The following is a 26690-nucleotide window of genomic DNA, read 5'->3' as shown; positions in this document are numbered from 1 at the left end:
TTCACAATAATTATAGAAACAGGGCAAGGATTATTCCCATTTTACGAACACGGGTGGGTAAATGAAAAATGCAGTGCCTGGGTTCTAATATAATATTCTTAGGGTAGAAGACAATGCTGTTACAGCAGTTGGGTCATAATAGTTGAAGGGGCATGCAATCCAGTCCTTCTTTGTATCCTAAGTTCTATGCTGCTTTGTTTCATCATGTTAGCTCTGCCCCATTCAATATGGTGGCTGCTAGCCACGTGCGGCTATTGAGCACTTCAAATGTAGCTCATGTGAATTGAGATATACTATCAGTTTTTGTAAAAAATGCACTCTTGGATTTCAAAGACTTAGTACAAAAAAGAGAATGTAAAATACCTTATTTATTTATTTATTTTTGGCTGCCTTGGGTCTTCGTTGCTGTGCGTGGGCTTTCTCTAGTTGCAGTGAGTGGGGGCTACTCTTCGTTGTGGTGCGTGAGCTTCTCATTGCGGTGGCTTCTCCTATTGCGGAGCATGGGCTCTAGGCCCATGGGCTTCAGTAGTTGTGGCACGCAGGCTCAGTAGTTGTGGCTTGCGGGCTCTAGAACGCAGGCTCAGTAGTTGTGGCGCACAGGCTTAGTTGCTCTGCGGCATGTGGCATCTTCCCGGACCAGGGCTCAAACCCGTGTCCTCTGCATTGGCAGGCAGATTCTTAACCACTGCACCACCAGGGAAGTCCAATACCTTAATTTTTTTTTTTTTTTTTTTTTGCCATACGCGGGCCTCTCACTGCTGTGGCCTCTCCCGTTGCGGAGCACAGGCTCCAGAAGCGCCGGCTCAGCGGCCATGGCTCACAGGCCTAGCCGCTCTGCGGCCTGTGGGATCTTCCCGGACCACGGCATGAACCTGTGTCCCCTGCATCGGCAGGCGGACTCTCAACCACTGCGTCACCAGGGAAGCCCCAATACCTTAATTTTTTAAATATTGATTTTGCATGATGAAATGATAATATTTTGGATATATTGGGATATATAAAATACATTATTAAAATTAATTTTACTCTTTGTTTAGTGTGGTTAATAGAAAATTTTAAATTACATTTTTGGCTTGCATTTCATATCTATTGGACAGCAATGAGATCATTCTAAAGCTATGTACTTTACCTTCATTTCATAAAAATGTGCATCTAACCTTATGGCTTTTTTTTAAAATTATTTATTTGGTTGCCCTGGGTCTTAGCTGTGGCAGGCAGGCTCCTTAGTTGCGGCTTGCCGGCTCCTTAGTTGCAGCACGTTGGCTCTGTAGTTGCGGCTCCAGGGCTCCTTAGTTGTGACATGCGAACTCTTAGTTGCGGCATGCATGTGGGATCTAGTTCCCTGACCAAGGATTGAACCCAGGCCCCCTGCATTTGGAGCACGGAGTCCCATCCACTGCACCACCAGGGAAGTCCCAATCCTATGGTTTTTATTATTATGCAGTTCTATTAAGAATTGTTTAAGAAATATCTTTTTAAAAGCCACAGCTGAAAACTTTTCCATCTTAGACTTTGCAGTATAAATTCCTGGTGGAGTTTGAGACTAGCAAGAATTGTCACTTGGGGTGAGCATGGTGTGCTTTTACTTGTGTTCAGTTGCAGCAGGCATTTTTTGCTTAGGCATTCTGCTACAAGTATCTTAACTTTTAACATAAGTGTTTTCATTCTTCTAGCTATAAAACAAGCAGGTTTTTCTGGGTGTATTTTTTGTAACCTACCATAACTGTTTTTGAAAGTAATTAGGAAAGTAGTGATTCATTCTTGCTTGAAAGGATTGATATGGATCCAGGTACTGGTGGACTATGAGTATTTTGCTGAGAGGTATAGTAGCAGAGTTGTTGCAGATCTGGAGACATGCTGCTTGTATGTGATTCCTAGATTTGCCACTTACTAGTTGCGTGATCTTGGGCATTACAGTTAACCTTTCTGTGTCTCGGTTTTCTTTTAAAATTGGGGAAATAATAATACCTACTTCATAAGAATATTGTGAGGATTTAATGAATTTATACATGTAAAGCACCTAAACTAAAACAGTGTTTGGCAAATGGTAAACTCTCTGTAGGTCAGACAAGATTATTATAATGTATATTGATACTTTCTGAATTCTGAACCATGAATTACTTTATGTTGCTGTGGTATCTTGAAAACTGGTATTTTCATTTGATTGTATATCTTTAATAATAAAGGTTCACATATAAATATTTCTAACACTTAAGTTCTCAACCTCTAAAGAAAATGAGGAACTTGAAACACATAATCTCATGATTTCCCCATTTGAAATTTTTTAAATTCTTAAGAAAAATGTCTATATTCTAACATGGAATTTGGGGAAGGAAGAGGGGTCGATGAATGGTTTTTTTTTTTTTAATCTTTTTAAAATAGGTGCCTCCCACTAAATTTTCGGAAAGATGAATTAAAAGGTATTTATAAAGATCGAATGAAAATTGGAGGAAGCCTTGCTGATGTTGATCCAATGCAACTAGATTCTTCAGTGAGTACAGTCTGAAATGTATTATTTTTTTTTGTTTCAGTTTAAAGTTAAAAAAGAAATCAATTGTTTTATCAGAAATTTTAATCTTTATAGATTCTTTTCTTTCTTTTTTTAATCTTTAGGCCACAACTAAGATCCTGTTACTCAGCTGACTGTGTGTGGCTTGGGTAGTTTGGGAATGGAGCAAGATTTTAATTTTGATTCCAAATTTAAGAACATCAATGTTTCCCTTCCATTACCAGGTGCGATTTGATAGTGTTGGTGGCTTGGCTAATCATATTGCAGCTCTAAAAGAGATGGTGCTGTTTCCATTACTTTATCCAGAAGTCTTTGAAAAATTCAAAATTCAACCTCCAAGGTAATTTAATTATACATTTTATTTTAGCCAAAACATAAGCTATGCTATGTCCAGAAAGATAATGCTTCTCTGTTGAAAATTTTCAGTCTACAGTAATTTGTTATACTTGCCCTGCAACATCCTGGGTGTTTCGAATATTTTTACTTTCTTAATGTTTAACATGAAAAATGGTTTCAAAATTGATTCTCCATTAAAAAAAAAATCGTTTTCCATGGCTTTTCATACATTTAGTAGAATTCCTCTCATACATGCTCTTTACTTTTTTTCTTTCAGTTTTGTAATTTAGTTTTAAATTTATGTCAAAGTAATACATGTATGTAATTTTTAATATATTCTTTATTTTATTTTATAATGAAGTATAGTTGATTATATGTAATTTTTAAAGTTAAATAGTACTATAAGTTTTACAAAGAAAAAATGGTAGTAGTCCCTTCTCTGTTTTTTCTATTTTAGACATAATATATAGACTTCTGTGAACAATGACTGTTTGACTCTTACTTTCCCCACCCTCCACACATACACATTTTTCCCCCTTCAATATTTCCAGTAGTTTGTTTATATATAGATAAACTTGATTTTCACTGTTTGCTTTATGACTATGTAAATATTTCTTGCAGTTTAGCCATGTATTATATAACTGCATTTCCTCTTTTATATCTCTCCTCTCCCCACCAACTTTAATATTTGCCGTTTTGCCGGCGAGGAGGTAGGGACTTGGTACTTAGTTTTATACATACTTATCCTTTCACCCACAGAGTTATTGCTAGAGCTGTAAAACTCTTCTCAGTATAGTTAAAGATATCAGATAATTATTGGCTCCTCCTTACTTTTCTAGAAACATCTTCCTGGAGCCTTTGTTCTTCTGCTTCCCTCTGGACTGGTTGCTGTTAGTCTTGTAGCACAGCTAAGTCTTGGGATTTCCCATTACCATCTTCATGGGATTTCCTTTGTGTTTCTCGCAGTGCTGGGTTCCTAGCTTCCTGGATTCAACTAAGACCTTCTTGTTTTATAGCTGTGTTTTGGTAGAGCACATTCTAGGAATAGCCTGAGGAAAAGAGTGCATGGGAGATTATTTTTATTTATTTTATTTTTGAGAATGGTCATGTAACCAACACTCTGTTGATGTTCCTCCCCCACACACCCCTTGTGCTGTTGTGCTGTGCCTTTGTGATCTGAAAACATGGCTTTGATTTCTGGGAATTTTTTTTTTTTTTTTTACTTCTTTTGTAATTTTTTCACTCCAGTTTTTCCTCTTCCCTTTCATATCAGTTTAGCGTTAGACCTTCTAAATTAATCTGCTTTTCTTACCTTTTTTCTCTGATTTTGGTTTGTCTTGATGTTAGAGGCTTTCCTTAAATCTCTAGTAACCCTTAGCTCTCTGTTGATGTTTAAGAGTGAAGCTTTTTTTTTTTTTTTTTTTTTTTTGCGATACGCGGGCCTCTCCTGTTGCGGAGCACAGGCTCAGCGCGTGTTGCAGGCTCCGGACGCGCAGGCTCAGCGGCCATGGCTCACGGGCCCAGCCGCTCTGCGGCATGTGGGATCTTCCCGGACCGGGGCACGAACCCGTGTCCCCTGCATCGGCAGGCGGACTCTCAACCACTGCGCCACCAGGGAAGCCCTGAAGCATATTTTTTTTTATTTTATTTTTTTATTTTTTTTATTTTTTTTTAATTTTTTTGCTGTACGCGGGCCTCTCGCTGTTGTGGCCTCCCCCGTTGCGGAGCACAGGCTCCGGACGCGCAGGCTCCGGACGCGCAGGCTCCGGACGCGCAGGCTCAGCGGCCATGGCTCACGGGCCCAGCCGCTCCGCGGCATATGGGATCCTCCCAGACCGGGGCACGAACCCGCATCCCCTGCATCGGCAGGCGGACTCTCAACCACTTGCGCCACCAGGGAGGCCCTGAAGCATATTTTTAAAAGCTTGCTAGTTGGGCTTAACTTGTAGGCCTCTCCTTAGGGTAACTAGTGGGGATGTTTCTTCTACCAGAAGTTCTCAAAGTCTATATCTAGGAGGGTTCCCTCCATCCGCCCACCAAGAGATGCATCTTCCAGTTTTCTGTCTGACGCCTGGCTGCCAGCATTTTAGCAGTAGACCTGAGCACAGGTTAGGAGTCTCCACCATTAAGTATGACGTGTTACACTTAATTCCTGCAGCAGCTCATCTTGTCCTCTACTACAAAGTAAACCATCCAAGCAAGTTGCCTGCACAGGGTAGGGAAAAGGGAGATCAGGGTGGTCTCACTGTTCTTTAAGAATGTTTTACTTCATCCTGTTTTCACCCCCACCCTTCACTCCTGCCTTGAGATAAACTGCCTCTAAATTGTGAAAGGGGTTTTGCAAATTAGCTTTCTTTTTGGGTGCTTCTCTAGATTTTTAGCTTTTTCAGGTCTCTAATGTCATCTGCATTCTAACTTACAAAATTTTGTTGGGGTATCTCAAGTACTATCATCTGTTTTTGTTGTTCACTTTGTTTTATGTGCTTTAGCAGAATTAATGGAGAGCGCACAGATAAAACCACGTGGTCAGTCTGTCATGTTTAACTGGAAGTCCACTCCTGAACTTTCTATATCACCATACTTTTTTATCCCCTTCCTTTTTCTTCTAGTTTTTATACCTTACTTACCAACCAGTTTTTAAACCCTAGCTCCTGGTTTCCTTTTCCTTTTCTTTTCTTGTTTGTGGAATTTTTTTTTTTTTAGTTGTGGCACATGGGCTTAGGTTCTCGTGGCATGTGGGATCTTCCCATACCAGGGCTCGAACCCGTGTCCCCTGCATTGGCAGGTAGATTCTTGAACACTGTGCCACCAGGGAAGTCCCTGATTTCCTTTTCCTTATATAATTTTTCTCCCTGAATCAGGCTCTATGGAAACATTGATTTAAGTAAACTTTTATCTTTAATTAATTTATTTATTTATTTTTGGCTGCATTGAGTCTTCATTGCTTCATTGCTACGCTCTGTGTGTGGGCTTTCTCTAGTTGCAGCAACCAGGGGCTACTCTTCATTGCAGTGCGTGGGCTTCTCACTGCAGTGGCTTCTCTTGTGGCGGAGCACGGGCTCTAGGCATGCAGGCTCTAGAGCGCAGGGTCAGTAGTTGTGGCACATGGGCTTAGTTGCTCCGTGGCATGTGGGATCTTCCCAGACCAGGGCTCGAACACGTGTCCCCTGCATTGGCAGGAGGATTCTTCACCACTGCACCAGCAGGGAAGTCCCTAAGTAAACGTTTTAAAATTAGTAGGCTTTTCCCCTTTTCCATTATAAAAGTTATGTACCGTAAATCAATTACAGTTAAACATTGAGTAAATTCCAAAAATTTTTTTTAAATGTAAAAGATATGAATAATAAATAATAGAATCTACTGCTTACAGGAAATGTTGAAAGTACCTAGTTAAAGTGATTTAGTGAATTTTAGGGAATTCCCTGGCAGTCCAAGCTCTCACTGCTGGGGGCCCGGGTTTAATCCTTGGTCAGAGAGCTAAGATCCCACAAGCTGTGGGTTGTGGCCAAAAAAAAAAAACTGATTTAGTGAATTTTAAAAGAAACAACAAATTAGAGCATTCTCTAAAATCATATACAAAAATAAACTCAAAATAGACTAAAAACCTAAATGTAAGACCAAAACCCATAAAACTCCTAGAGGAAGACCTAGGCAGAACACTCTTTAACATAAATCATAGCAATATATTTTTGGATCTGTTTCCTAAAACAAAGGAAATAAAAGCAAAATAAACAAATGGGACCTAGTTATATTAAAAGCTTTTGCATAGCAAGGGAAACCATTGACAAAACAAAAAGACAACATATGGGAGAAAATATTTGCAAATGATATGACTGACTGATAAGGGGTAAATATCCAACACATATAATCAGCTCATACAGCTCAACATTAAAAAACAAACAACCTGACTAAAAAATGGGCAAAAGAACTGAATAGATGTTTTTCCAAAGGGGAAATGCGGATGGCCAACAGGCAGTTGAAAAGATGCTCAGCATCATTAATCATCAGGGAAATGCAAATCAAAACCACAATGAGATATCACCTCACACCTGTCAGAATGGCTGTTATCAAAAAGAACACAAATATGGCTTCCCTGGTGGCACAGTGGTTAAGAATCCACCTGCCAATGCAGGGGACATGGGTTCGAGCCCTGGTCCGGGAAGATTCCACATGTCATGGAGCAACTAAGCCCATGCACCACAACTACTGACCCTGCGCTCTAGAGCCCACAAGCCACAACTACCGAAGCCCATGCGCCTAGAGCCTGTACTCCGCAACAAGAGAAGCCACTGTAGTGAGAAGCCCACGCAGTGCAACGAAGAGTAGCCCCCACTTGCCACAACTAGAGAAAGCCTGCATGCAGCAACAAAGACCCAACACAGCCAAAAATAAATAAATAAATACATTTATTTTAAAAAGAACACAAATAACAAATGTGGGGAAAATGTGTAGAAAAGGGAACCCTCATACATTGTTGGTGGGAGTGTAAATTGGTACACTACTGTGGAAAACAGTATGGAGGTTTCTCAAAAAACTAAAGATAGAGCTACCACCATATGCCCCAGTAATTCCACTCCTGGGTATATACCTGAAAAAAAAAACCCCACTAATTTAAAAAGACACATGCAACCCAATGTTCATAGCAGCATTATTTACAGTTGCCAAGTTATGGAAGCAACCTAAGTGTCCATCAGCAGATGAATGGATAAAGAAGATGTGGTATGTATATACACAATGGAATACTACTCAGCCATAGAAAAAGAATGAAATTTTGCCATTTGCAGCAGCACTGATGGACTTGGAGGGCATTATGCTGAGTGAAATAAGTCAGACAGAGGAAGGCAGATACTGTATGATATCACTTATGTGTGGAATATGAAAGGACAATAAACTAGTGAATATAAGAAAAAAGAAGCAGACTCACAGATATGGAGGACAAACTAATGCTTACCAGTGGGGAGAGGGAATTGGGGAGGGGCAATATAGGGGTAGGGGATTAAGAGGTACAAACTATTAGGTATAAAATAAGCTACAAGGATATGTTGTACAACATAGGGAATAGAGCACATATTTTCTAATTACTATAAATGAAATATAACCTTTAAAAATTGTGAATTACTATATTGTATGCCTGTAGCTTAGTTAATATTTTATATCCACTATACTTGAATTTTAAAAATTAAAGTAAAAAAATTAAACAACAGATTCCTTCAATTTTTTCTCTTCATTTCCCCTTCCTTACATTTCCCCTTTCTTACATTTCTGCTCATAAAAAATCAATATATGACTACATTAAACTATTTTCATATGTTATGTTCTCTTTCTATTTTAATGACTGAATAATATTCCATTTTGTGGATGTATCACATTTTATTTAATTGATTCTGCTATTTCTGGCTATTTTGTTTTCTCCTGTTTTCGTTATCACAGATGTCAATATCATGAACATCTCATTGCTTCCTCTTTATGGGAATCATTAAGTTTTTTCTTTAAGATACCGTCTCACAAATAAGATTACTGTGAGATATATTTTTTTAAAAACTATATATATATATATATATATATATATTTTTTTTTTTTTTTTTTTTTTTTTTGCGGTACGCGGGCCTCTCACCGTTGTGGCCTCTCCTGCTGCAGAGCACAGGCTCCGGATGCACAGGCTCAGCCGCCATGGCTCATGGGCCCAGCCACTCCACGGCATGTGGGATCCTCCCGGACCGGGGCAGAAACCCGTGTCCCCTGCGTCGGCAGGCGGACTCTCAACCACTGAGCCACCAGGGAAGCCCAAAAATAGATATATTTTTAAAAGTCTGTTTCTGTCTTGACTTTTGTACGTTGAAATCTCTGGTTTATTTCACTTACTTGTCTGATTGTTTTCTTAACAATTGCTTTGTTTTTTTACCATCCGCATTTGATTATGTTCGTTTCTTATTATTTTTCTTTTTCTTTTGGCTGCAATGCACGGCTTGTGGGATACTAGTTCCCCGACCAGGGATTGAACCCGTGCCCTGGCAGTGCAAGCGCCAAGTCCTAACCACTGGACTGCCAGGGAATTCCCTTATTTTTCTTTTATTTTTTTCTTGACTTTGAATAGATTTTTTTTTTTTTGCGGTATGTGGGCCTCTCACTGTTGTGGCCTCTCCCGCTGCAGAGCACAGGCTCCGGACGCGCAGGCTCAGCAGCCATGGTTCACGGGCCCAGCCGCTCCACGGCATATGGGATCTTCTCAGACCGGGGCATGAACCCGTGTCCCCTGCATCGGCAGGCAAACTCTCAACCACTGCGCTACCAGGGAAGCCCTTGAATAGATTGTATCCATCACTTGTGATTTTTTTTTTTTTTTGCCATTCTTATTTTGTCATTTCTGTTTTTCTGGGATCTTCCTTAACTTTTCAAGAGCAGTTATTTGATGATCATTTCTAGTAAGATTATGAATATAACCCATTTTCTCAGAATTCTGTCCTGAGAACAATGAATAACTTTGGAAATATGCGAAAAAGCTGTACATTACCCTATGACAATACAGTGATGTCACCAAAAATTATCTTGACTTCTTTGTGTTGTCCTAGTCCCTGTCACCCAGCCACTACTTCAAGTTCTCTCCTCTTTTATCTTATTTTCTCTTGTGTTCATTCCCACTGTTTTCTTGCAAAACTTTTGCTGTTATGTTACTGGTGCTCAGACCAAAGATTATACATGAAATCTGCTATTCTTTCCCCTGATATGTTATAAAATTAAACAGTCAGGTCTTTTCAATCATAACTTTTATGCAAGATAAGATAATATGATGAGCATGATGAATGAATGAAAGAAAATATGTTTCACATAAAGGGTTTTATTTAGTTTCAATATTAATATTATAGTATGAATATTAATTCCTAGGTTTTAAGTTGTGCTTTGTGGATTGAAATGATATTTCACTTGTCTTACTTACACTCTTATTCATTAAATGTATTCATGAAATTGGTTTCTAATTTTTTGTTTGGTCTATTTTTCAGTGTAGTACTAAAATAATACTTATTCTTTTACAGAGGTTGTTTGTTTTATGGTCCACCTGGAACTGGAAAAACTCTGGTTGCTAGAGCACTTGCCAATGAATGCAGTCAAGGGGATAAAAGAGTAGCATTTTTCATGAGGAAAGGTGCTGATTGTCTGAGTAAGTGGGTAGGAGAATCTGAAAGACAGCTGCGATTGCTATTTGATCAGGTATGATATTAAAATTTACCTATATAGATCTGTAATCAGTGTAGATTGAGTATAAGGATTGGATAAACCTTGCATTTAATCACTTTTCATAGAAATAAACTCATAATAATTATACCAAATATATACTCTTCCTAGATTATTTTCCTTTGTCATGTCATGATTACACCAACATATGATGAACAGTTTTATAGTAAAAAGAGGAAGGAATAATTGGGTCTAAGTTCTTTGGAGTCTTAGGTCTCATATCTAAAGACTAGAGACAGAGTGGTAGTCTCACACTTAAAAGAGACGACAGTAGTGAGTTATGTTTCAGTATACGAGCTGAAGATTAGCTCTGCCCTAGAGCGGCTTTCAGTTTCATATCCCAATTGTATTGACAGTAAGTTGTGAGATAATAACATTCTTAGCTACTGAGGCATATTTTTGCAAATGCTTTTATATCTCTTTGTAGAATTCACTGAGGTTTTTTTATTTTGACTTTACTGAAATAGATTTTAAACTATGGCATCTTATTAAATGTTTTTTTCATCCTGACATGGAGGAAAGCTATGTCACTGTCTTCTATTCTTTGTCTTGTTTCGACAATTGGTCTTCAGTAGATATTTTTTGTGTCCCAATAATTGTAGCTGTATGAAATCTGAGGGATATAACCAGTGGAGTATATTGAATGTTTCCAGCTGAAAATGCAAATAAACTTAAATTGTATGCTGTTATAATTTATTATGTCTGAATCCTTAAAACATAGTTCTTGAGTTTATATTTTTAAAAACTTATAAGCAAGTAGGAATGAAAATGGATTAAAATGGTTTATATTAACTCTGTGTATTTGAAGCTTTTCATGATAACATGCAATCACTGGACTTGCTTCCTAGGCCTATCAGATGCGCCCATCAATTATTTTCTTTGATGAAATCGATGGTCTGGCTCCAGTACGGTCAAGCAGGCAAGATCAAATTCACAGGTAAAACTTGCTTGATGGTACTTCTGCCTTTCTTCCTATATTCTGAGCAGTATTGATGTTGCATGAGGGACGGAATGTTAGATGGTGAAAGAAAGTTTATAAACCAGTGTTGTTTGGTAGTAGAAACCAATGTATAGTACAGAAGAAAAAGAAAAAGTGAACCTGTTCTAAAGGGTAGGGTGTTCTCAAGCACAGTATTGGTTATAGATTTAACTTGTGATACAGAGTTAAATGCCCATTGGCCAGTGAGGTAAGGCAAATAAAATGAGTGAGGCAGGCCAGTGATAAGGGTGGGTCTGGGAAATGTGGCTGAGTGCCCAGTCATGAAGAGCAAAGCCAATTGTTTTTAGCTCCAGCCTATTACTGAAGTGCAAAAGCTGACTCAGACTTGAAACATAAATTTTCTTTCTTAAATTTGATATTCAAATTTTTGTGTTGAATATCTTTTAGATGTTGCCAACTAATTCAGATGCTTTTCCCCCCCCTAGTACTAGCCCAACTTCCTGATTTTCAGAATGGGAAAGTTGCATCTCCCCTGTGATAATTGCTTACCCAAGGGAGCAGTTTTCCCTAGTACCACTGACTCAACTTGAATCTAAATTCATTTTAATCCTAGTTCATCTTCAGTTTTTCACAGCTTCTTTTTAAATGTAATTATTTAATTAATTTGGGATACCCAAAAGCAAATGTTTGCATGCTTTCATTATGCCAGTATTGTTTTTTATTGTAGATAATATAAAAGAGAAACGAGACATAAAATTATGAGTGATAGGTAGGCTTTGGCTTTTCTAACACCTAACAACATTTACTATATTCTGGTCCCCTTCTTTGACTTGATACTATAAAATTTTATTTGTTGTTCTGAGTAAATTAAAATGTTTACTCCTATATGGTAAAAATAGTTGTGTGTGCACATACCCTACCAATAATCATACACACTTTTTATATATGACACATTTCATTATCAGCCATACTGTATTCATTGTGTTGATAGGGAAAAATATATTTAACAATATGACCATCACTTTGCAATCAAGTAATTGACTACTTACCGTATTTTGGAACAGTTCTAAAAGGGATTGGAGAAATTTTAACAAGAAATATAGAATAATTTTAGCAAGCACTTATCATTTCAAATATATATTTTAAAGAGAAATTTAGTTTTTTGTTTTTTCCAAAGACTTAAAAAATCTGAGAGAAAAACATTTTTGTTAAATTAAGCTTATTTGTTTATTTATTTATTTATTTATTTTAAGAGAGTAAATCCTTTTTTTTTTCTTATTTATTTATTTATTTTATTTTTGGCTGCGTTGGGTATTTGTTGTTGCGCGCGGGCTTTCTCTAGTTGTGGCGAGCAGGGGCTGCTCTTCATTGTGTTGCATGGGCTTCTCATTGCGGCGGCTTCTCTTGTTGAGGAGCACGGGCTCTAGGTGCGTGGGCTTCAGTAGTTGTGGCTCACAGGCTTAGTTGCTCCGTGGCATGTGGGATCTTCCTGGACCAGGGCTCGAACCTATGTCCCCTGCACTGGCAGGTGGACCACTGCGCCACCAGGGAAGTCCAAATTTAGCTTTTTTAGAAGTTAGCACATTGAACATGATTAAACTATCCTCTTTATCTTATTGTTGGTAATAATTGTAGGATAATTCAAATAAGGTATTATGTGGATGCATTAGAAAATAAGATTTTTAGCCTAAGAAAAGAGGATACAAATATAAAGTAAGTTAAATTAAACCCCTCAAAGCTTTACTTGAATTAGAAATACCAGTATGAACTTATGATGAATTTTATTTGTAAAGAAAAAAATGATTGCTATCTCTGGGCACTAAAAAGGCCTAGAAACAATCACAATCCAGCGGCAATTCATACCCTTAGCACTCAGAGTGTGATCTCTAAATACTAGGATTCTTTAGCAGAGGAGGTGTTAGGCAGAACTGAGATGGGAAATAGCAAGACAAGCCTGGAACATATTGTAATTCCTGGAAGTGAAGAAGCAATCAAAGACTACTGGGGTCACATCAGAGTGACATAGCCAGTTTGAAGGGGTTTCCATTGGCCAAAGACGGGACAATTTGAGACCCAGTATACTGAGTCTCTTAAATATGTATATACATATTTAAGAGACTCAGTATATTGAAGTGTATCAAGTACACAGAAATCATCAGTTTTTAATGATCTTTTTTAAAAAAAGAACTTAGGGCTTCCCTGGTCGCGCAGTGGTTGAGGGTCCGCCTGCCGATGCAGGGGACACGGGTTCGTGCCCCGGTGCCCCGGTCTGGGAAGATCCCACATGCCGCGGAGTGGCTGGGCCCGTGAACCATGGCCGCTGAGCCTGCGCGTCCGGAGCCTGTGCTCCGCAACGGGAGAGGCCACAACAGTGAGAGGCCCGCGTACCGCAAAAAAAAAAAAAAAAAAAAAAGAACTTAATTGGTCACTCCAAAGGTTGCTAAGACAGTGACTCATTACTCTGAAAATTGATGAAGAGAATGAATCAACCATTTCTTTTTCCTGTCCTGTAACCATGATTCAGAGTAATTTAATAATAATGATAAAGAGAACTTTGTCTCTATAGAAAAATCACAGTTAATAAACACAAAGGAAATTATTGAATTAGAAAAATAACCATTTTGCAACCCCTTATGAAATAGTGGATCAAGACCTATGGTTTTCAACTGGGAGTTATTTTGCCCCCCAGGGGACACATCTGGATATATTTTTGATCGTCACAACTGGGAGGGGGGGTGCTCTACTGGCTTCAAGCAGGTGAAGACCATGAATGCTGTTAAATATCCTACAGTGGACAGGACAGCTCTCCACAACAAAGAATTATCTGTCCCAAAATGTCAATGGTGCCAAGATTGAGAAACCTTGATCTAAGCAATAATTATCAGTGGCTGCTATGAAAGCAGATAAGGTGAAAACGTTAATAGTAAAGTTGATGATGAGTGGAGTAAGCTGATAACACCTCAACTAAACCCAACCTACTGATCTTAAAAATGAAAATATGGTATCACTTGCCTCCTGAGGTATACAGTAGGAAATACATGGTATCTTCCTGTGAAATATGCTATCCCAGATAGTTTAATCTATATTTATTAAGCTTGTAGATGTAACTACCAGTTTACAGGAAATATGAAAGCTAGAGGACAAGTTAAATGAGCCTATCAGGAAGCAATCAGCTCAATCCAGATGTGGGAGGGAAATTCTACAAAACAATGAACCAGTTTCTTCAAAAAATAAATGGCATGGAGGAGGAAAAAAAAAGCGAGGGAAGGGTGATGGGGAACTGTTACGGATTTGAGGGATGTTTGACCAAGTGTAATGTGTGTAGATCTTGGCTCGAACAAATCAAATGTAAAAAGATATTTTGAGACGATCAGGGAAATTGGAATTAGTGTCATTTACATTGGTGTCATAGTATTGTGGGAGTTTTTTAAAGTCCTTATCCTCAGAAATATATATGTGAAGTACTTAACATGAAATATTTATGGGTTAAATGATCTGAGTTTTTTTGTTTGGTTGTTTTTTTTAAAAGCTATTGGGTGAAGACAAAAAAGGAATACTGATAATTGTTGAAACTGAGTGATGAAGATGTGGAGACTGTTTTACTATTCTCTCTCCATAATGAAAAGTTTAAAATATAATTAAAACCCTTTTTAAAAAAATAAATTTATTTATTTATTTTATTTATTTATTTTTGGCTGTGTTGGGTCTTCATTGCTGCACTCGGGCTTTCTCTAGTTGCGGTGAGCGGGGGCTACTCTTTGTTGTGGTGCGCAGGCTTCTCATTGCGGTGGCTTCTCTTGTGGAGCACGGGCTCTAGGCATGCAGGCTTCAGTAGCTGTGGCACGTGGGCTCAGTAGTTGTGGCTCATGGGCTCTAGAGCGCAGGCTCAGTAGCTGTGGCGCACGGGCTTAGTTGCTCCACGGCATGTGGGATCTTCCCGGACCAGGGATTGAATCTATGTCCCCTGCATTGGCAGGGGTGTTCTTAACCACTGTGCCAGCAGGGAAGTCCAAATCCTATGTTTTTATGCTTTATGTATATTCTGTTTTATTTGGGGGTCCTTTGATAATGTGTACACAATGAACCATTTTATGATTTTTACTTTCTGTTTGTCTGCCTAGTACTTCTATTTTTTTGATGTTGTATCCCTGTTTGAGAACTCTAAAGTTCCTATGTGAAATTATGCTTTATGAAGTGGCTTCCAGGATCCATTGGTAGCATTCTAAAAACTGTGTTTTCCATTGACTTTAAATGTCTATGTGCCATGTAGTATGTTATTTTACAGATTTTCTTTTTAAAAAGCTTATTGAAAGTAGTGGAATGCTCTGAGAAAATTCAGTCACACAGTTAATGTATTAAATCTTAGCAAAAAAAAGAAATGATGTGTTCAGCTTCCATACAATTAATCTCTTCTCTCTTATTTTTAAATTTAGTTCAGTTGTTTCCACCCTGCTAGCTCTTATGGATGGATTGGACAGCAGAGGAGAAATGGTCATCATTGGTGCTACCAACAGACTGGATTCTATCGATCCTGCTTTACGAAGGCCTGGTCGTTTTGACAGAGAATTCCTTTTTAGCCTACCTGATAAAGATGTAAGAATTTAACATCACTCACATTTTGACAAAATTGATTGCCTTTATCATGAACAAGTCTTGGTATAGGGAAAAATTGAAGATTGAGTTTTGTATGTTCTGAAAAGAAGTTGTATGATTAACATTCAAATATGTATGTATGTATTTTTAGGGAGGCATTATTTTATTTAAAGAAAATAACTTGGATAATTTTTTATTCTTTTTTTATTTTTTTATATTTTTGGTTCCCGCGGCTTGTGGCATCCTAGTTCCCCGACCAGGGATGAACCTGGGCCACAGCAGTGAGAGCTCTGAGTCCTAACCACTGGGCCACCAGGGAACTCCCCACCCCACGCCCCCTTTTTTTTTTTAATAAAATAGTGCCTCCCTAGAAATACTCTTAAAATTCTTTCAATTTGAGCACAACCTCTGCATGTTAATTATACAGCTTTATTTTGATTCAGAGCACGTGGCCTAACAGTCAATTCTCAGCCAATTCATTAGCCTTGGCTTTTTTCACAATACAACCATATAATCCTATGCAGTTATTTTAAAGCTGCCTAATATTTTGAGAAGCAAGTAGAAAATATGGGTAGAGCTGTCAGTACTCTTAAAAACAGTTCTTAATATGTACCAGAATAAACAATAGTCCAGTAGTTACTTAATATCTCTCATCCACATTTATGATGACCAGAGCTTGAGCTATAAATGTAGATCTGTTTAACATAAAATCCTCAAGCTCTTACAAATACATCTTTTTTCTTCATTTTTACTGTTTCATATTTCTGTTTATATTAGGTATTAAAATCTTTAAAATTTTAGATAAATTATTTTAAATTGAAATTAATCTGAATAGCACTTTGTTATTATAGAAAAATTTAACTGTTTTTATTTGTAGGCTCGAAAAGAAATTCTAAAGATTCACACAAGGGATTGGAATCCTAAACCACTGGACATATTTCTAGAAGAACTAGCAGAGAACTGTGTTGGTAAACATTGCTTTAAGCATTAAAAGAAATATTAATGCATTTCAAAGACAGAATAAGTTGTAGTTTTGCCAAGGTTATGTTTAAAGAAATGCAAATTATATTTGTTTCTTATTTATAGTTTCTGGCATGTTTTCTTTTTTTTTTTGGCTGTGTTGGATCTTCGTTGCTGTGTGCGGGCTTTCTCTAGTTGCAATGAGCTGGGGCTACTCTTTGTTGTGTTTGTTGTGGTGCACGGACTTCTCATTGCGGTGGCTTTTCTTGTTGCGGAGCACGGGCTCTAGGCATGCGGGCTCAATAGTTGTGGCATGCGAGTGTGCAGGCTTTCAGTAGTTGTGGTGCGTGGGCTCAGTAGTTGTGGCTCGCAGGCTCTAGAGCACAGGCTCATTAGTTGTGACGCACAGGCGTAGTTGCTGTGTGGCATGTGGGATCTTCCTGGACTGGGGCTCGAACCCGTGTCCCCTGAATTGGCAGGCAGGTTCTTAACCACTGCGCCACCAGGGAAGTCCTGTTTTCTTCATATGAAATCCTAGATATTACATAGAGGTAATTGATATTTTGGCTGTCAGGGAATTTCAGAATGAAGTTAGATCTTTTACTAATTGTTCACATTTTTCTAATTATCCTATTAAGCGTTCTACATGTATTATTTCAGGTAATTCTTACATCAGTCCTGTGAAGTAGGTAGCTTTATCCCCATTTTACAGATGTAGAAATGGCTGAGAGATCATAAATGAATAAAGAGAGCATAAATCTCTAAAGATCACACGTCTAGTAAATGACAAACTGGAATTTGACCCTGATTGATTTTAAAAGTCGTGCTCTTGACCCCTGTGCTCTACTTCATGCCTGCATATTTCACTCTCAAAAGTTGATTGATTTGTTAAGGGTTATTGTCAACCATGTAAGTTCACTGGGGGAATGAGAGACATTTTAGCCTTATTACTCCTAAATATTTTGCTACTATATTGCTAGGCTGATTTTTAATTTTCTTTTAACCATGGTCAAGCTAATAGGGTGGTGGTTAACTTAAAAAAATTTTTTTTGGTTGCCTTGGATAGGATACTGTGGTGCAGATATTAAGTCAATATGTTCTGAGGCTGCTTTGTGTGCTCTGCGTCGACGCTACCCACAGATCTATACCACCAGTGAGAAACTTCAGTTGGATCTCTCTTCAATTAATATCTCAGCTAAGGACTTTGAGGTAGCTATGCAAAAGATGATACCAGCCTCCCAAAGAGCTGTGACATCACCTGGCCAGGCACTGTGCACCATTGTGAAACCACTCCTGCAAAACACTGTTCAAAAGATCTTAGAAGCTCTGCAGAGAGTATTTCCACATGCGGAAATCAGAACTAAAAAGACATTAGACTCAGGTATGAGACTTGATTTACCATTTAGTTTTCATAATCAGTAAAACTAAATGGTTTGTACATCCCTGTACAGTAATGTTTCTTTATAAAAGAGCCTCTTGAAAGGAATTTGGTCATGCTTTGCCTAGATATTTGAAAGAAATTTACTTCACGGATTGCCCTAGACTTAATCTAAGTTTGGAATGCATTATTTTAATTTACTTGTTATTTATATCTACACAAACATTTTTGATTCTTAAAAAAAATGTCATTGAAGTTCCTTGGTTTGCTAACTGAGGCATTACATGAAGATTTGCTTTGTAATTCAGAAAAGTTACTAATGCACACTTTTTTTGTTTACTTTATAGATATTTCTTGTCCTCTTTTAGAAAGTGACTTGGCATACAGTGATGATGATGTTCCGTCAGTATATGAAAATGGACTTTCTCAAAAATCTAATAAGGCAAAAGGAAATTTTAATTTTCTTCATTTGAATAGGTACACTTCCCTTGAAAATTAATATATATATTTTTTCTCGTGTAAATTCCCTAAAACTAAATGAAATGATGTTTGAAAAGATAAAAGATGCCAGCCAATTGACTTTATTTAAAAGTTAAAATGTTAGAAAATTTTTTGTTATTACAGTTGTCATGATGGTAGAAACTATACTGTATGAAGTATTCCTAAAAATCTGTAGGGGTTGATTATTTCCAAAAACCATATGAACCATGATGTTATGATTGGCCATATTGTCAAAACTTCTGACTTCTAAAGTTCATAGTTGGTAATTGGGAGGGAAATTTAAATTTTTTTTCCTAAATCATAGGTTATTATTCATTTCTTTCAGAAATGCTTGTTGTCAACCTATGTCTTTTCGACCAAGAATATTGATAGTAGGAGAACCAGGATTTGGGCAAGGTTCTCATTTAGCACCAGCTGTCATCCATGCTTTGGAAAAATTTGCAGTATACACATTAGACATTCCTGTTCTTTTTGGAGTCAGTGCTACATCTCCTGAAGAAACATGTGCCCAGGTAATTCATTGTTGCCCAGACAAATAAGCTGTAAGTCAAAGTAGTCTTCCAAAGACAAAATCTAGAATTGCCTCATTCTTTTTGTATTGTATTTTTTGTCTTTCTGATTTCTAACTTCAGGTTTTCAAAATAGAGCTATGCATAAGTGCTTAGTTATTGAAGAGTATGAGTTTAAATCACTTTTCCACCACTTACTTGCTATGTGACTTAGGAAAGTTATTAGACCTCTCTGCCCCATTTTCCCCATTTGCAAAATGGAGATAATAATAGTCCTTACCTTGTATGGCTGTTGTGAGAAATGAGTAAAATACTTAAAACAGTGACTGCTATGCAAAATAAAATTTTAATTTTCTTCATTTGAATAGGTACACTTCCCTTGAAAATTAATATATATATTTTTTCTCGTGTAAATTCCCTAAAACTAAATGAAATGATGTTTGAAAAGATAAAAGATGCCAGCTAATTGATTTTTTTTTAAGTTAAAATATTAGAAAATTTTTTGTTCCTACAGTTGTCATGATGGTAGAAACTATACTGTATAAAGTATTCCTAAAAATCTGTAGGGGTTGATTGTTTCCAAAAACCATATGAACCTTGCTGCTTCTGTTTTTGCTATATTAAAATTTTTTTAATGTAGAAGTGTTTTATATTTGTATTTTTATATTTAACCTTGGTTGCCATAACAGAAAAGTCTTCTAGATTTCTTGAGCTGTTTTCTAATTGCTTGAAGCAATTATGTTTTTCTAAAAATGAGACTTTTATAAAACATTTAAAAACAAGATTGTGGGATTGGGGAAGCATTTTTAAAACTTGAGGGTTTTATATGACAATTCCAGGAAATTAAACATTGTTCCAGATTAATAAAGCATATAACTAATGTGCTGACTCTCTAATTGAATGTAATTTTTTTCTCTCTCTACTAGATGATTCGTGAAGCTAAGAAAACAGCACCAAGTATAGTGTATGTTCCTCATATTCACTTGTGGTGGGAAATAGTTGGACCAACACTTAAAGCCACATTTACCACATTATTACAGAATATTCCTTCTTTTGCTCCAGTTTTACTACTTGCAACTTCTGACAAACTCTATTCCACTCTACCAGAAGAGGTAATTTGGGAGAAATTATTATATTTTAAAAAGAGATATACTTAAGTAATAAGAATTTATGGAAAAAATTCCAAGTGCTACAGAGGTGAATAAAATTATAAGGAAAAGTTTTCCTATTAAAGATACCAGTGTTAGCTATTTGATACATGTGCTTGTTGGGCAGGATGGTATATGTATATGTGTATGTATATTATAAGACCATATTGTAAATTTTTATTCTCTAAATGGAATATGATGCATACTATTCTATAACTTACTTTATATATCTTATGTGTTTTTTAATACGTAAGTCTTATTTCTTTTAAGAGCGGCATAGCCTTTTCTGTTTTCTTGATATACCATAATTTATTTATCCAAATCCTTATTAATAGGATTTTAGTTATTTTCCAGTTTTTTTCCTGTTGAACTGCTACAGTGAGCATTCTTGGGTTTTAAGCTATATGAGCATTACTATGTGGATTTTTTAACATGCATTCCTAGAAGTGGAATAACTATAGCTTAGCCAAAGAGTATGCACATTTGACATTTTTGATAGTACCACATTACTGTCCTTCAAATTTGTGCCAATTTAGACAACTACCAGTGACAAAGTTCATTCTGCTTCTTCGTGTAATACTCTTCTCCTAGATACATAGAAAATAAAGGCGTGATCCTTGATTTTTATTAGATTTCTGCCTAGATATCACCTCAGAGGTCTTCCTGATCAGTTTCTCAATTACAGCAGTAACACCCCTGCCTATCACTCTCTTCTCCCTTACTCTGCTTTGTTTTTATCACTACTTGACATTAAATATTAATTTGTTTGACTCTATCTCTACTAGCAGAATGTAAAATACATGAAATCAGGGGCATTTTTCCACCTGTGTGTCCCCAGAGTACATAATAAGCATGTTGTAGTCTTGTGTGTGTGTTTTTAGAACATTAGTAGGAAGAGAATTCAAATATTTTATTTTAAATATATTTACTGAGCACTTATTCTGTGACAGACGTGGTTATAGGCATTGGGAATATAGCATTGAACAATATAGAGAAAAATCTGTGTCCTCCTAGGGCTTACATTTTAGTTGAGGGAGAGATAAACAAAAATAAAATATAATACCAACCTACCAGTATGGAGAAAAATTTAGCTAAGCAATGCCAAAAGAGTGTGGTAGGGTCACAGTGTTTAATCCACTAGGTTAGCCTCACCAAGAAGATGACATTTGAGCAAATACCTGGAAAAGGTAAGGTAGTGACCCATTTGAGTATCTGAGGGACACAGGCTCCTGGCAGAGGAAAAGCAAGTGCAAAAGCCCTGAAGGGAAAGTGTGGTGTGTTGGAAAAATCACAGAAAGTCTAGAGTGGCTGGAACAGAGTGAGTAAAGGACAGAGTAGAAGGAAATGATGTCAGGGAGTTATCAAAGGGCCAGACTGTGTCCCTGATGGCGGTTTTGTAGTTGTGAATTCTTCAACTAAAACTTAAACAAACTGGGAAGTGAACATTAAGTATATATTAATTACAGATTCTTAGGGTGGGAAGAGTCCTTGAAGTTTTCTACTTTAGTCATCTAGTTCTGGACTCTAAGTCTTTCTTTTGTGTAGAACACCTTCACAATTCATTTTGTTAGTTCTGACTCCTAAGAAAAATCAACTTATTTTGAGAGGCTTCCATTTCTTAATCTCCATTTGTTTCCCACATAAAATAGAGAGCCAGTCTATTCTGTCTTCATCATGACAAGCTCTTTGTATGTTTGAATATGGTTTTGTGTTCATTTCTATCTCCTCACTCTGACCCAGTCTTCTTCACACTAAAAATTTCTTCTTCTGGGTCTCCCTGGTGGCGCAGTGGTTAAGAGTCCGCCTGCCGATGCAGGGGATACGGGTTCGTGCCCCGGTCCGGGAGGATCCCACATGCCGCGGAGCGGCTGGGCCCGTGAGCCATGGCCGCTGGGCCTGCGCATCCGGAGCCTGTGCTCCGCAACGGGAGAGGCCACGACAGTGAGAGGCCCGCATACCGCAAAAAAAAAAAAAAAAAAAAAAAAAAAAATTTCTTCTTCTATGATAAGGTATATTCCTTAGGAATATTAAATACAATAAAAGTTTATTTCTTGCTCACTTAACAATACCAGGCAGATGACTAGATTGGCGGGTCCACCCTCCACCATGTAGTCATACCAGACACTCAGGCTGAGAGAGCTTTCTCATTTTCATCATGTGGCTTTCCAGGTTACTTTCATTCCACCCAGCTGAAAGGCTTGGCCTTCTTGTGCCTGGTCTGAAAGTGATACATATCATTTCCTTTCACATTCCATTGGCTAAAACTCACGTAGCCATACCTAACTGCAAAGGAGACTAGGAAATATGATATAGCAGTGTGCCCAAAAGGAAGAGAACATGGAGTGTGATAATAGCAGGCTCTGCTACACGTCACACATATTTTTAGTTTCTTCAAAATTCTAGTCACTCTCTTGAATGTCTTTCTCTTTATATTCCTTTTGAAAGGCTGTACTCAGAATGAATTAAGTACTCTAGCAATGTTCTGATTAACAGAGTAAAGAAGAATTGCTATTTAGTAGCCACATTAACCATTGATTTATTGTACTCACTGTCAATTAAAACTTTGTTAATTATTTCAAAGTTTAAAACAAAGATAAGTTTATACTCTTGGTAATAAGTAAGGCAAACTAGCCGAACTTTATAAAGATGTAGGGAGGTTGAAAAGCTGTCATCAGTTTAATCTTGGACAGCTTTATCAAGAATGTGGGAATTTTGTACTCAAAAAAATTTTTTTTAAAGATAGCTTCTTTGTTTTCTCATGGTAGTATTTCCTAAGCATATCACTGTAAACTAAGTGAAGTATCCCAGTATCACACTGTACTGTAGGGTGGAATGAGCACTGGACCAGGAATTGCTAATTTTATAAAATGAATAGTCTACGTGGATACAAATAAGCAAGTCCGCTTTGAGCCTTATATAGTCTATGTAGTCCTTAGTGATCCAGTGATATTGTCTATATAGCACTGGACTATAATATGTGAGAAGTACTGTGTATACCATTATTAGCTACATTAAAGTTTGTCCATCTCAAAACTGCAGTCAGAGTATCTATATGCGTGAGTACTAGTGGACCCTAACAACACAGCAGTATGGAAAAATGAGAAGGAAAGTCATCAGTGGATTAGAAACTTTGATGAATCATGAAAGACAAGCAGTGGGGATTAGATTGATCCAGGTAACCACATTTTAAAGCATGTTCATGAAAGGACTGCTTTGAAAGATGGGAGTGGTTTCTAGCTCTGGTTCAGTGCTAGGAGGGCATTGAAAGAGCCTTTGGACAACTTTGGAGTTTTTGGCTTTCTTCACTTCTGGCCATGCCAGACAGCAGTCAGCTGAGTTGTTTGTCCTCAGCTAGAGCAGTGAAGGTGGGCCCAAGGACTAGTGTGGCAGGGCAGTGACTTATGTATAGGTACTGAATGGGACGAGTAGGGAGACCCTGTGCCCAGAAGACAAATTACAGGCACATTCTGTGTCTAATATAGGCAATCTTCTTTCATAATCACTGGAAGTAGAAGCTAGAATAAACAGAAAAGGCATCTGTGGACAGTTGAAGATTTCAAAGGCAAAGATAAATTTATAAATAAGCTTTTGAGGAAGGACAGCTCCATGGAAAATCATATCCATGCATCAGCCACAGATTGTTGTGGAAAAGAACCAACTGAAGACATTATAAATGAAATAACTCCCCCCAAATATAATAAAAAACCCCACAGAGCTAAAAAGAAGCAGACACAGATAAGAGTGAATTAGCAAGATGGAAGATCATGAGATCAGAAATCCTTATAGTAAATAATAAAAACAAGACAAAGTTTTGAAAAGTGAGGAAGAAGTTAAAGGAAACAGAGGACATAGATTCAGGTCTAACATCTGTTTAATGGGATTTATGGGACGAGAAAAATGTACAAGAGAAAAATAGTCACATAATAGAACATTTCATAGAATTAAAGAATACCATAATGTTCAGATTTAAAAGGTCCCCTGTTCTAACTGATGGGTATTAAAAGGCCCACATCTAGATAAAATTTCAGAACTCCAGAAGTATAGAGAAAAATCTAAAAATCTTCCAATAGAATAAAACATTACTAGAAAGGACTGAAAATCAAATTGCTTCTACATTCTCACTGGTATAATACCAGCTACTAAGGAGGCAACTGAGCAATATTTTCAAAGTTAGAAGGAAAGTAATTTTGAACCTGTAATTTTCTTCCCAGCAAAGTTATTAGCATTTGAGTGAAAGAGCAAAATAAAGATATTTTTGAACATGCAGTACCTAAGAAACTATTACCCATAAAGCCCTGACTGAAATAATTATTAAGGGATTATTTCTCCTCTTGGATTTTTTTTTTTTTTTTTGCAGAAGTTGCATATAAGAAGCAGTGAGCAAAGAAAACAGTAAAACTCGTCACAAAACTGTGCTAGTAACATTTTTTTAAGGACTGTAAATCCAAGTTGATCTTGGTTCTGAACTGAAAATGGCAGGAAAGACATAGTGAAGGAGAATGAGGAAGTAAAAGCACATTCAGATTTTGTATCTGATATGTAGATATTGATTAACTTCACAGTTTGGTAGGAAAAGAAGCTTAGAGATATGTCTGTTAAAACTTGTAACAATAAAAGACTAGAAATACAGCATACAACTTCCAGGCCACCAGAAAGGGGGAAAAGGTACAAATTTCACTAGAAATATCAACAAAATAGACTCTAAAATGTAATGTAGAAGAAAAAGCTGCTTGAGGGACTTCGCTGCTGGTCCAGTGGTTAAGACTCCTTGCTTCTACTGTACAGGGCACAGGTTCAATCCCTGGTTGGGGAACTAAGATCCTGCATGCCACGTGGCATGGCTAAAAAAAAGTTCTTGAATTTCCAAGAAAATTTCGGAAAAGCCTACCAAATATGGTAAAGCATACCATAACATTAGTAATTAAAATGTGAATTTGGGCCAGAAATGACAAATTAATGTAATACAGTTCATTAGTAGACTCTTGTATACATAGTAGTTTAGTAAATGGATTAGCAAAAGGAGAGACTTATTTCATAAATGATGTTGTGTATGTAGTTTTCATAAGTTTGGAGCATGGAAGAACCTACAAAGCAGAAAATGCAAAAGCTGTGAATGTAAATTTCTCTGTATCAGAGGTAGGCTGAACCAAGTACACAAACATCATACAAGGAATAAACATTATTATCCTCTAATAATTCTTGGAAAGATCTAGAGGTTTGTTTAGAAACATCCTTTTGAGACCTGTTTTGCCTTTATTCTTTTTTTGGTGGTAAAATATACATAATTTACCATTTTAACCATTTTTAAGTGTACAGTTCAGTGACATCAGGTACATTGCTTTAAGTTCGTTCATGATGTTGTGCAGCCATCACCACTATCCATTTCCAGAACTTTTTCATCATCTCAAACAGAAACTCTGTATCCATTAAACAATTATTCCCCATTCCTTCCTCTCCCAGCCCTTGGACACCTCTAGTAACTTTCTGTCTCTTTGAATTTACCTATTCTAGGTATCCTCATATAAGTGGAACATAAAGTATCTGTCCTTTGGTGACTGGCTTATTTCACTTAGCATAATGTTTTCATTGTTCATCCATGTTGTCGCATGTGTTCAAATTTCATTCCTTTTTAGGCTGAATAATATTCCATTGTAGGTACATACCACATTTTGTTTATCTCTTCATCTGGTGATGGACATTTGGATTGTCTCTACCTCCTGCCTACTGTAAATAATTCTGCTATGATTATTGGTATACAAGTATCTGTTGAGTCTTTTATTTTTTTCTTGTAGTTTTTTTGAATATACTGGGTTACATGATAATTTTGTGTTTAACTTTTTGAGGAACCATCATACTGTTTTCTACAGTGGCTGCACCCTTTTACATTCCTACCAGCACAAGGGGTCTAACCTCTCCACATCCTTACCAATACTTATTATTTTCCAGCCTTTATTCTTACTGAAGAACCACTCATTCTCATATCTCACTTTGGGTTGTGAAGGTGAATTACTTGATCTCAAGAAAACCCGTTAAGTAAAACATCACCATATCAGTTATTGTATGAATTATAGTTTGGAGCCTTGAGTTCTAAAGAAGATCTCATGTTTTTAGTTCCTTATCTATTGCTTACATGGTTTATATAATACATAAATTCAATGTAAGTAAAAGATTTAAGAAATTATTTCTTTATTACACAATTTAGATTGTCATTAAAAACGTGTACAGTAACCTACTGTGGCATTGAATGATTGATACATAGTAATGTGTGTGTATACATACATATGTATATAAAATGCATCTGTTTTCTTTTTTAAGGTACAAGAATTATTTATCCATGATTATGGAGAAATTTTTAATGTCCAGTTGCCTAGTAAAGAAGAACGGGCACAATTTTTTGAAGATTTAATTCTAAAGCAAGCTGCTAAGCCTCCTATATCAAAAAAGAAAGCAGGTTAGTTCCTGTATCAAAGTTAATATATAATAATTTTGAGAAAGTGGAAATAAAATATCAGTTAATGGCATTGCCATCTTCTAATATCAGAAGCTCAAAACCTCAGTTGAGGTTGATACCTCTTACTTACTTCTT

The 26690-nt window shown here is 37.0% G+C and overlaps 1 protein-coding gene across 1 annotated transcript in view; it reads left to right on the top strand.

The window, feature by feature from the left end:
• ATAD2 (ATPase family AAA domain containing 2) overlaps positions 1–26690 on the top strand; it is a 69939-nt gene that overhangs the window by 32019 nt on the left and 11230 nt on the right. Inside the window, exons 10-20 of the mRNA XM_060115700.1 lie at positions 2383–2491; positions 2734–2849; positions 9877–10051; positions 10924–11012; positions 15449–15608; positions 16486–16576; positions 17635–17949; positions 18294–18423; positions 18773–18959; positions 19883–20068; positions 26420–26555. Coding sequence (XP_059971683.1) covers positions 2383–2491; positions 2734–2849; positions 9877–10051; positions 10924–11012; positions 15449–15608; positions 16486–16576; positions 17635–17949; positions 18294–18423; positions 18773–18959; positions 19883–20068; positions 26420–26555 — 1694 coding nt within the window. The remainder of the gene's footprint in view (positions 1–2382; positions 2492–2733; positions 2850–9876; positions 10052–10923; positions 11013–15448; positions 15609–16485; positions 16577–17634; positions 17950–18293; positions 18424–18772; positions 18960–19882; positions 20069–26419; positions 26556–26690) is intronic.

The sequence above is a fragment of the Mesoplodon densirostris genome, chromosome 13 (genome assembly GCF_025265405.1).
Source record: "Mesoplodon densirostris isolate mMesDen1 chromosome 13, mMesDen1 primary haplotype, whole genome shotgun sequence".
Classification (NCBI taxonomy): domain Eukaryota; kingdom Metazoa; phylum Chordata; class Mammalia; order Artiodactyla; family Ziphiidae; genus Mesoplodon; species Mesoplodon densirostris.
The sequence above is the reverse complement of the archived record's forward strand: the minus strand, read 5'-3'. Positions and strand labels throughout refer to the sequence as shown.